This window comes from Siphateles boraxobius, unplaced genomic scaffold, assembly GCF_051911475.1.
Source record: "Siphateles boraxobius isolate OS27281-9 unplaced genomic scaffold, OSU_SipBor_1 8, whole genome shotgun sequence".
Classification (NCBI taxonomy): Eukaryota; Metazoa; Chordata; class Actinopteri; order Cypriniformes; family Leuciscidae; genus Siphateles; species Siphateles boraxobius.
Window position 1 is genome coordinate 23,552,367 of NW_027509208.1, and position 12,149 is coordinate 23,564,515.

General features: G+C 39.6%; 1 protein-coding gene and 1 long non-coding RNA gene across 3 annotated transcripts in view; both read right to left on the bottom strand.

The window, feature by feature from the left end:
• Positions 1-240: 240 nt before the first annotated feature.
• On the bottom strand, positions 241-12,068 carry clec11a (C-type lectin domain containing 11A). 2 transcript variants are annotated; one of them, XR_013199966.1, is made up of 5 exons: positions 10,997-12,068; positions 5,475-5,586; positions 4,856-5,047; positions 2,061-3,078; positions 241-1,701 (listed from the first exon to the last, which is right to left on the bottom strand). XR_013199966.1 is itself a non-coding variant. In XM_077220457.1 (4 exons), the coding sequence occupies exons 1-4, from the start codon at positions 11,102-11,104 to the stop codon at positions 2,681-2,683; spliced, it is 810 nt and encodes a 269-aa protein (XP_077076572.1). In that variant the 5' UTR covers positions 11,105-12,068; the 3' UTR covers positions 241-2,680. The 2 variants fall into 2 exon arrangements, 1 of the variants encoding a protein (XP_077076572.1); XM_077220457.1 differs by having other exon boundaries at positions 241-3,078.
• LOC143729281 (uncharacterized) overlaps positions 241-12,149 on the bottom strand; it is a 108,305-nt gene continuing 96,396 nt past the window's right edge. The window contains exon 2 of the long non-coding RNA XR_013199971.1: positions 241-1,463. This is a non-coding gene — a long non-coding RNA (uncharacterized LOC143729281). The remainder of the gene's footprint in view (positions 1,464-12,149) is intronic.

Consider the following 12,149-nt stretch of genomic DNA (forward strand, 5'->3'; position numbering starts at 1 on the left):
AAAGTCTGCCCATAATCATTTCACTTATCTATAAAATGTAAAAACGGGAAGCTGATGTTTTACTATGAGACTCACACTAAAGGGAAAATGAAACAAATATAATTTCAGAGTACAACTCCATAATATATAGTAGTAAATGTGAAGAAACTTCCCACTAAGAAAAATATGTTCTAATAACTTTCTGCTAACGTTCCCATTAAGTAATCAAAACATTATTTCTCAAGGTTCAAAACATACAAATACTTTTTTTCCTTGTTTATTCGAATGTTAAGGGAACATTCCATTTCATCATTCTTCAAACATTATGGCAATGTTACTTTTGAATGTTCTGAAACAAGTAGCAACATTTAAAAAAATTTAAATGAACGTTCAACTAAAAAGTTTCATGAAAAAGTTCCATGGACAATGTTTTTGTGCTAGCGTTTTGAGAACACTTTAGAGTGCTGCAGGGATGGCGTCAGAACCCGGAAGACTGATTTGCCACTGGTTGCTTTAAAATTTTCCTATGGGATTTTATTATAGGGTTTTTCAATTTATGAGTAAAATAAAGCCTGTGGTAAACATAACTTGACCATACTTTGACTTTTTGTTCTACAACTTACACTAATATTTACTGTGAAGGGTAAAATGTTTACAAAAAGAGAAATAAAATATATAACTGGTGGAATTTCTTTGATAATTGAAGTCCACATTGAATAAAGATCTTGATGTCAGCCAGAATGAGACTGGACTTTTATCCACCTTTCAGCATAGATCAAGAGTCTTATTTCATTTTAAACCTGTTTCAGTAGTTGCCAAGTGATTCAAGCTTTTAAAACAAGTAGCCTACTCAACAGGGTTGAAACAACAAGCCATAATTCTAATGAATGTTTTAGAACAACAAAAAGAAAACACATTTCTGTTATGGTTTTGAACACAAGTCAAAAACAGCACTAATGTAATGCGAGAACCAGGGCAAATGTACACCACCATTGGAATAATTAAACATCAAAAAGATACAAAAAAAAAGTTTCACTGTTTTCATTTATCCATGTTTTTCAAACCTTACAGACAATGGATTCTTATGTTTTGTGGCATTTTAGTCTATTAGCTTTAAAGCCACCCCTGCATTCAATAATTGTATCCCTTAAAACTCGTCACTGATCAATAAAATTACATCATTAAATGTTTTTTCCTGTGGAAATACATTCTCTTTGTCTAAAAGCAGCTTGAATGTAACTTTACACCCTTGCTTCGTTTAAATTACGTGGAAATATATGAAAATGAACCCCGTCTCATTTTCACTCACTCACACCAGCTCAGAGATCCACTCAGTCAACTTTACTGTAGTAAACGCTGCACAATGACAGGTGGAAATATTGGTTTAATAATTGGTTTAATGTTGCTAATGTTACACAAACCATGTTCCCGTTCACCATCTCAGAGTCAGACAGCTGCCTTCTAACAATCAGCATCCTCAGAAACTCTATCAACATAGAAAGTCAGTGGAGAAAAGCCCCGTCCCACACGATGATGGGATTGGCTACATGTTTGTGACAGCAGGAAACGGGCATGTCAAATCACCTTTCTGATACTGTCTTTGGTTCACTGCAGTTATAAGGGGAAATACTCTGCAATGACTGTTGAATTTGCACATGGTTTGTCTTAAAGCATATTGAAAACAACACATTAACACATTTTCACCACAGCAGGTCTTTAAAACTTTAAAGGTGCTCTAAGCGATGTCGGGTGACATCACTTCTTGTTGACGTTTAAAGTATTGTCAAACAAAACGAAGGCTAGCTAGACCCTCCCTCCTCCTCATCCGCGCACTAACCCCCCAAACCCCACCCCCAAACCCTTCTTATCGGTTATTGGCTGGAACAGTTTGTTATGTTTCGTGGTGCGGGTAACACCAGTTTGTTTTTGTTGCCGTTTGTGGAGCCTGGGGTGTCTGTAGAGACCGTGTTTTTTTTACAGTGTGTTCAGGGGACAGGCAGCTAGCGGATAGTGAGGAGATGTTTGTTGTATGTGACAAAAAATGTTTTGGCCTAAAAAACGCGTGACATCGCTTTGAGCACCTTTAAATAGATATACACATTTTAAAATGTTCAGTATTTCTTTTCTCTGCATCAAACAAGATCCCTCTGGAGAATCCTAATCCCACTTGCTCAAAGCCTGTTCCAAAACAAGTGCATTCTCAGCGTATCTTGTTCAAGCTAATCAAAAGAGCTTTTCTTAGTGCTGTGTTGAGCTAGTAGTCTATGTATTTATCTTGTTAATGAAGGATAACTGAAAACATAAAGAAAAGGAAATGTTTAATTTGACATTTTTTTTTGATTCTGTGATATAATGTGACATTTAATATTTAATTTAAAAGGCATTAACATTTTCATGATTAAGACTAAATACAGGGTAAAATTATTTTCTATAATTTCTAGTGAGGCAACAAATAAAGCATTTACAAAAAGGTGTTTTAACTAATGGAATCGCTTTGGGCTTCAATGGGAATAAGAGGCTAAGCCCTAATATGTCCTGCTCCAACATCCTGTTTCAATAGGAAATGCATTTATCAAAACATTTCATGGGATCTCTAAATTCACTGGCCTTAATTCTACATGTGCATAATTCTCCTGTGTTTTAAAAAACAGTGAATAGGTGCTATTTAAAAATAGCTGGACCGTATAGGAATCGATCAAGGTCAGACGTCAAATTCGCACAGATAATACATGCGTCTGTCACAGTAGGTGTCCCACCAGTCTCCATCATCTGAGGACATGGCTACACAGTTCTCTCGTTTCCCACCATCTGGCTGGCTTGACAGGAAGTGCTTCCTCCATTGGAAGTAAGTGACACGGGTTGCGTCCTCAAATAGGTAGAGGCCTTCGGAGCGCTGGTCGTTAATCCCAAGCCACACAGGCCAGTTTCCATGGAAAACTGATTTCACATATTCAGCCAAAGCTTCCTGCTCCTTGCGATCACGTGGCATAGCCATGCGTCCTCCCCGCTCCTGGCACTTCTGGGATGCGTCTGCGTAGGTCTCATACACACGATATGCCAAAACGCATTTGTAACCCATTTTGCGGCCTTTCTGACAGCCTGGAGCAACATAAATTGATTGAATTAGTCATTTTCATTTTTTTTAATAAAGTACATGCACACAGACGTTCAGTTTATGAGCATCAAGTGGAGTACTTTAATGCCATCAAGATTTGCTTAAGTAGTACATAATCCTGGATCAACCATCTTTCTTGTCCTGGAAAATTACTATAACCCAATCAGATACCCAGTTTTATGGTTATTTTATATACAGTATGTATATATACTTTAGGCCCCACTCAAGAGATCAGACCCAGTATTGGCAACGTGTGGTTTTCCTCTATAACATTCAGATCTGGGTTCGGAGCTGGCATTAGGAGTTTTGTCTAGGAAAAGTTGTAGAAACAGGGACTTGAGCAGGGGTGTCCAAACTTGGTTCTGGAGGACCACTGTCCTGCAGAGTTTAGCTCTCCAACTTGACGGCACACCTGTCTGGGGTTTTTTTGAATACCTAGTAAGACCTTGATTAGCAGGTTCAGGTGTGAAGCTGAACTCTGCTGGACTGTGGCCCTCCAGGAAGAGCAGGATTAGACACCCCCTGGACTACAGTTTAGGTAGGGTTTAAGATTTGACAGTTAAAAGCATAGGGTTGGGATTAGTGTTTAGGTTAGGAAATTAGGAATTGGGGTTAGGTCTGAAGATTGGATGACAGTATCGTGGGTAAAGTACAGAAATTATAATAGGAGATAAGGGTCAAGGTTTGAATTAGGAGTTGGAGTCAGAGTTTTAGGATTGAAAGTTCAGGGCTGGAGTTAGAGATAGGAGGTTAGGCTGCAGGGTTAGGGATGGTTCACACAGAACACGTTTTTGCTTTGAAAAACGCAACACGCAAGCAGTGGAATGGGGAAAACCGCAAGGTCTGTGACGCTTATTTTAACTTGAGCACCACGTTTTTAGAACGGAGTGATACGCGAAATGCTGCAAAAGACGCGAACACAACGGTCAAACATGTCCATCTAGCGCGTTTACTTAGAATAAGGTTTTCCATTCCACGGCGCTACATTTCCAATATTTTTCTGTGTGAACGGCCCCTTAGGATTGGGTTAGGGCAGGGATGTCTAATCCTGCTCCTGGAGAGCCAGGTTCCATCAGAGTTTAGCTCTAGGCCAGGCAACCGTGTTAGAGCATAAAGCCGGGTGCACACTGTGCGATTTATAATAGTCCTTTACGACTGTTTCTTGTCAGACTTGTATGAACATGATCCCCGAAGTAATCCATGTCACACTGTAAGATCCCAGATGATATTAATGTCAGACTGTACAACAGTCAAGATGCATTAAAAACGGACGCACACAAGAAAACTTGTCTGGAATTTTATATCATAAAACAATTACGCATTCGGTGACAGTGAGCTGCATTACACGCGAGTCACCCTGTAGGACTGTGAGTCAAATCTTCTGACACTACAAGAATTTCGTCGGAGGTAAAATTTGATCGCAGCGGTCAATCGGCTGTCGGTGGACATGTCAAACTAATGATAAAAGACTTTAGATTTTAGTCTAGGATCAGAGGAATCTCTTAGGATTTGCAAAATTTGTCTCAGACAGCCAAATCGTGGCCAAAATCATACTGTATGAACCCGGCTTAACTCTGCAAGAAAGTGGTCCTCCTGAAGCAGGATTGGACACCCCTGGGTTAGGTGAAGTGGTTAGAGATTATGGCTCAGAGTGAGAGATAGAAAAGTCATATTTCAGATTGGAAGTGGTTTTGTTAAAGAGGGTAGGAATAGGGTCAGATGAAAGGATAAAGTTCAGAATTTATAATTAAACCCACTGACCCTCTAGTCGTCCAATCTCTTTGCGGTTGTCCTTGCAGTAGGAGGAGACCTGTTGAATGGCATCCTCATTGTCACCTAGTCTATTGTCAAGACGCGACACTCTTTCCAGCAGTTGTGTCACTTTAATGTCCAATGTATAGTGTCCCACATTAAGCCTGTGAATGGCCTGATCCATCGCTGCCAGTCTAGACACTGCCGAAATTTATAAATAGGCACATTTGAATCAAGTCTTTCATTAGTCAGCTATGCAGCTGCATACCAGAGAATGAATAGGAATATTAAGAAACTTTTGGAGGAGGAAGGGGTTGACGGGAAGGTAGCTGATGATATAGAATGTCTGGATTCTTGGAGGGCCTTCAATAGCAGGGTTTTTTTTTTAAGATAGAATCTTACTAAGTTCATCAAAGACTACAATGAAATAACATGCTCACGTAGCATTATATAATTCACATGCCCAGACTAATAAATATGATCACACTAACAAGCCTTTATTTGGGCAAGTCAAGACTCGGGTGCAAGTTGTTTGCATATATATTCATTCCGTTGCATTAGTTTTGGCTTGATTTTCTGGCACTTCAAATGCAAGTGTGTAAGTGAAATGAGTGTTTGGGTAACGCACATATGTAGTTGTAAGTGCTCTCCATGTCGGAGACGGCAGTGGTGGGTTCAGGTTCGATGATGTCAGGAGTGTCCCCTCGCCCTCTGACCGTCTCCTCAATGAACTCTCTCGCCTGTTGAATTAAACGACAAGAGAACCTCCATCAAAACCAGACTTAAAGAATATTCTATACACAACTTTTACCAATATATTTTGCCCCGATTAATGGTCTGGAAGAGTCAAAGCTAGGATCCAAAAGTCAGAAGCGATCTGTAAATTTTTTGGACAGTTGCGGATTTCAGAGAAAATTGCATAATGTGTGAAGGGCATAGACTCTGATTATTTCGCTTCAAACTATAGCCGCTTTCCACCGTCAGGCCAAACAGTTCTCACTGCTTAACTGTTCCATTCCATGCCAATCCTGAGTGGCGACAACACTATACGCTTTCTTCTAGCATGGTTCCACATGGTTAGTCAAATGTGCTGAGAATTCCAGGCCAAGAACGTTTCGTAATCGTGCTGTGCCGAAACAAGCTCATATGGAAATATAACTGCTAGATTTCCTTGATAGAAAAGCAGCTTCTGATTCCATGCAGTCAGAGGATAGCAAGAACACATTGTTTTTATTTGTCATACGTCGCCTAGCAACAAGGCACATGTTCCTGCGTGAGTTTATGTCCGGAACAACTTGAAACTGTGGTAGTGTGTGATCCTCGGTTTTTCCTCTGTAACTCTTTTCAAGGTCAGAAAGTGCCTAGCATTTTAAAGTCTGTTTAGATGTTAAAAGTAGTGGAGTGTATTCCAGCCTTCACCTGATACTGAATACATTATCATGTGCAGGTATTTGAAATAATGTGATTGCTGATTAAGGATGATAGCAACCAGAAAATATAGCTGCAAGCAGCCATTGCCGACCGGGGCCAAGCGCAAGAAGCGCCAACAGATGCCATCATGGGTAGGAGTGGCAGACCAACTGCAGCAAGGAGCATTAAAGACATTTTGAGAGAATTTTGGCAAAATACCTGAAAAATCATATATACAGTAACTTTTAAGATGATTTAATGGTTTATCACTTTCGAAAAATAGGTGGCGCAAGTTATGAAATCGATTTGATGTGGTCAGAGTGAGGTGACCATGACACATACAAAGTTTGGTGTCAAAATGTGAAGGCATTGCAGAGATAAAGACTTATTAGTCATTTTGGCAGCATACCTAAACTTTGCTGCTGCGGTATACGAAAACGGTTTCGTCTATCGTCACGAAATCCATAACTTTGAGTCGGCATGGTCAGGATATGATATGATTCGATTTTGGTGAAAATCGGACGAATGGTCTAGGAGAAGTTCGAAAAAGAAGGTTTTGAAAGTAAATCAAGATGGCGGACAGGAAGTTTGTCCAAATACGTCAATCTTGGTATCTACGTTCTCGGCATGACCCAAGGAATCTAGTAAGACCAGTGTCATTACAATAGGCATATTTTTTCAAAAGTTATTAGCATTTTTGGAAATTTAATTATAACTTTTGACCAAAGGGTGGCGCTGTCTGAAAATCTTTTGAGTACCTTCAGGGAAGGTGCTGATGGCACATTCTGAGTTTTGTAATGTTACACCAATGCATTTGTTAAGTATAGCATTTTATTTCACAATATTGCATTAAAGTCAATGGGAATTTAACATTTTGTTCTATTATAGCGCCAGCAAGAGGCAAAATCCCACAGTTTTTTTTATGCGTCCTCAGAATGAGCCCATACATGTGTGTGCCAAATTTGGTGAAAATATCTCAATTCGCTTCGGAGTTATAGACATTTATATAAAAAAACATGTCAAAAATGACTGACACGTGACTTTGATTGGATTCTACTACCCATTACTATCAATACCCAATACTATCAAATTGACATTTGGGTATTGACATTGGCTAACGAGGTATGGTTCCAAACTTCTGACGTTGGTTTCGTCTCGATCGGACTAACGGTTTCGAAGATATCAGCAAATGTTTTTTAAGCACTAAATCACAACGCTACACAAACCGTAAGGCAAAACCTAGTATGTTTGGTATCTGTGGATTCGGCAAGGATTCAGGAACGCAACAAGATGACTCCCGTGAAAATCAGTCAACCACACCCAGAGTTATAAGCATTTGAAAAATAAAATTTACCACTAGGTGGCGCTGTTTCGAAACTTATCAGGCTCCTTCAGGGCATCGTACTGATGACCCATACCAAGTTTCGTAACAATTTGTTCATGCGTTCAGAAAATACAGCATTTTAGCACATAATTCAAAATGGCCGACAGCCAAAATGGCCGATCTGGGAAAATTGGATATCAGTTGACTCAACATGAAGCCCTTAATCTAAAGACACCACTTTTATAATTTTTGGACAAATCTATCAGAAGTTATAAGCAAAAATAGCCATTTTCTGTATCTCCGGATCAGTAGGTGGCGCTGCGCCGAAACACAGCATGTAGCCTCAGTTCATGCTTGTGATGAGATGGACCAAGTTTGGTCTTAATATGATAAAGCGTTGCGGAGATACAGCCTTACGTCTGTTTTCGCAAGCGCTACATAAAATTAATTTGCGCGGTATTCAAGAACGGTTTGACGAATCAACTTGAATTCCATAACTTTTGGTCCCCACTGCCAGAAGGTGATCTGGTGCGATTTTGGTGAAAATCAGACAATCCGTCTAGGACGAGTTTGAAAAAGTAGTTTTTTTTGAACAATTCAAAATGGCGGCCATATTTTTATAACGGAAAATGACGTCATAGGTTGCAATCGAATCGTCATGAGCTCTGGAATCAGAGGGAAATTTTTTTGTTGATAGGCCTTACGGTTCGAAAGTTATTAGCATAATAAAAGTGAAATTTTGGACAGGTGGTGGCGCTAGAGGGAATGAGTTAGAGACACCAAAATTGGTATATTTAATGTTGGGACTATCCTCTATCAGAATGTCAAACCAAAACAACTTTCTCGCAAACGGTTCTATAGGCTGCCATAGACGCCCAGTCGGAAGAAGTAGAAATGGAAGAATAAATATAGCTGCAAGCAGCCATTACGGGGCCAAGCAGAAAAAGAAGACGACAAGACATGCCAACATGGCTGGGAGTTTCAGACCAACTGCAGCAAGGAGCAGTTAAAGACATTTTAAGAGGATTTTGGGGAAATGGCTGAAAAATCATATATAAAGTAACTTATAAGATGATTTAATGGTTTATCACTTTCGACCTATAGGTGGCGCAGTTACGAAATCGATGTGATGTGGTCAGAGTGAGGTGACAATGACACATATAAAAGTTGGGTTTCAAAATGTCAAGGCATTGCAGAGATAAAGCCTGAATAGTCATTTTGACAGCATGCCTCAACTTTGATGCTGCGGTATACGAAAACGGTTTCGTCTATCAACACGAAATCCATTTTTTTAGTCGGCATGGTCTGGAGAAGATACGATTCGATTTTGGTGAAAATCGGACAAACGGTCTAGGAGGAGTTCGAAAAAGTAGGTATTTAGTGAAAATCAAGATGGCGGACAGGAAGTTTTGGCTGACTTTGGCAAAATAGGTATCTTTGTTTTCGGCATAACCCAAGGAATCAATTAAGACCAGAGTCATTACAATAGGCAAATCCATTCAAAAGTTATTAGCCTTTTGTATATTTAATTATAACTTTTGACCAAAAGGTGGCGCTGTCTCAAAATCTTTTGAGTACCTTCAGGGGATGGTGCTGGTGGCAAATTCTGACTTTCATAATGTTACAGCAATGCATTTGTTAAGTATAGCATTTTACATCACAAAACTGTATTGAAGTCAATGGGAATTTCACATTTTGTTCTATTATAGCGCCACCAAGAGGCAAAATCCCACAATTCCTTTCATGTGTCCTCAGAATGAGGTCACGGCCGTGTGTGCCAAATTTGGTGAAAATATCTCAATTCGCTTTGCAGTTATAGACATTTATATTAAAAAACACGTCAAAAATGACTGACACATGACTTTGATTGAATTTTACTACCCCTTACTATCAATATTTTGGCATTTGGGATAATAAAAATTATTAACCAGCTATGGTTCCAAACTTCTGACGATCGTTTCTTCTCGAACGGACTAACGGTTTCGAAGATATCGGCAAATGTTTTTTAAGCGCTAAATCACAACACTGCACAAACCATAAGGCAAAACCTAGTATGTTTGATATCTTTGGACTCGGCAAGGATTCAGGAACCTAACGAGATGACTCCCGTGAAAATAAGTCAACCACACCCAGAGTTATAAGCATTTGAAAAATAAATTTTACCACTAGGTGGTGCTGTTTCGAAACTTCTCAGGCTCCTTCAGGGCATCGTACTGATGACCCATACCGAGTTTCGTAACAATTCGTTCATGCGTTCAGAAAATAAAGCATTTTAGCACATAATTCAAATGGCCAACAGCCAAAATGGCCGATCTGGGAAAATTGGATATTGCTCGACTCGTCGTGATGCCCTGAATCTAACTAGACCACCCTTATGATTTTTGGACAAACCGTTCAGAAGTTATAAGCAAAAATAGCCATTTTCTGTATCTCCGGACCAGTAGGTGGCGCTGCCCCGAAACGCAGCATGTAGCCTCAGGTCATGCTTGTGATGACATGGACCAAGTTTGGTCTGAATACGATCAAGCGTTGTGGAGATACAGCCTTATGTCTGTTTTTGCAAGCACTACGTAAAATTAATTTGTGCGGTTTTCGAGAACAGTTTGACGAATCAACTTGAATTCCATCACTTTTTGTCAGCACTGCCTGGAGATGATCTGGTTCAATTTTGGTGCAAATCGGACAAACCGTCTAGGACGAGTTCTCAAAAGTAGGTTTGTTAGACAATTCAAAATGGCGGACATATTTGTATGACGTAAAATGACGTCATGGAATACAATCGAATCGGCATGAGCTCAGGAATCAGAGGAAAAAAGAATTTTGTTTCTACCCATTATGGTTCAAAAGTTATTAGACTTAATATGAGTGAAACTTTGGACAGGTGGTGGCGCTAGAGGGATTGATTTTGAGACGCCAACTTTGCTCTATTGACTTTTCAGACTGTCCTTTATCAGTGTGCCAAATTTCCCAATTTTCCCGCAAGCGGTTCTATGGGCTGCCATAGACGCCCGGTCGTAAGAAGAAGAAGGAAGAATAATAATACTAAGAACCGGAACAGACACAATAGGTGCCTCCGCACCTTCGGTGCTTGGCCCCTAATAAGAACCGGAACAGATACAATAGGTACCTTCGGTGCTTGGCCCCTAATTAATACTCATGAAATTTGCCCCCAGTGTTGCATGCAAAGTGAATACAGAAGCAGATATTGAATTAGCCTCATTCTAAAGCAACACAGTAACCCTTAGTATAAAACCATAGTGTTGCAGTACTTTGATGTATTCCAAGGTACTTGAAGGAATAGTATTGTATTAGCATCATGATAGACATTTTCTCATTGAAACTTAATACAAATCATTAATCAACCTGCCAACATTAAACATGGATGATTTCCCAGAAAGTAAAGGTAAAATCTTAACCTGAGTCAGATCAGCTGTTGTGATGGGCGATCTGTTGCTGTCGGCAGAGTCGCAGGAAGACAGAGCGCTGAAGCCCACTACAGCCGCCAGAATCACGGTTGGAATCATCTCCACTTCAAATCACTTCACTTCATAAATCCCTTTCTTCTTTTCAGCCAGCTCTCTGTCTTTTTGTATATATACAGACCCAGATGTTCAGCCCTTCTGATGTTCATTCAACAGCAACCTTCTCTCTGTTCACATTGCTTCCAACCTTCTCTCGCTCTCTCGTTCACCTCTTTACAGCTCTGTTTTGTTTTAGCCTCCTCCCTCTCTGCAGCTGTTGGCCACTTTCCTTCTCCTTTCACCTTGTCTGAAAGTTTCCTTTTTCTTTCTTTCAGCTGCTTCATCCTGAGCGTTCTTACCCAAACACATTCCTTCCACTTCTATTCTTTGTGCTAACATGGCAGTTTTACTGACTCAGCTCTGTTCTCCCTCTTACATAAACATTTAACTAAATATTCATTTTCTTGCTTAAGACTAAACTTTTTTACAAACACATTTGTCAGTACTTTTGTCCTTTGGGAACATGTTGTTCTGTTGAAGTCAACGGTGGCCGAATGACAGGAAAATGATGAACGTCTCATTACCAGCTGAGTTCTGTCTTCACACATGGAAGGAATTTGGGCTTCTCGTCCTCTAAACTGGACACTTTCTTTCTCTCTTCCTCTTGAGGAGACTTTGGAAAGGAATTAGGATGTAAGAATGGAGTTTTTCCCAAAATAACCCAGCTCATTACATAAGTCTAACTAAACAAATCTCTCCCAGATGACTGTGTCTAGACATTTATACAGTACAAGGAATAGATCCAGAAACAGATAAACAGCTTAGATATCTACATTTAACAAATAACAATTAGAAAGAACTCTTTGAAACTATGGATATCTGTTGTTGTTAGACTGATCTAATCCACCTATCAACTAACTCAAAACTCTGTCAAGATTATTCGGATATAAAAGTAGCCTGTCAGGAACCGAAACTATGAGCTAAACGTTACCCTTAAAAAAAAAAAAAAAAAAAACTTGTATGTTGGAAAACCACAAGGCCACTTTACAGTCAGAAACTAACAAGGCCTTTTTCAGAATATATGAAGCAATAACGTCAATCCCCCAAA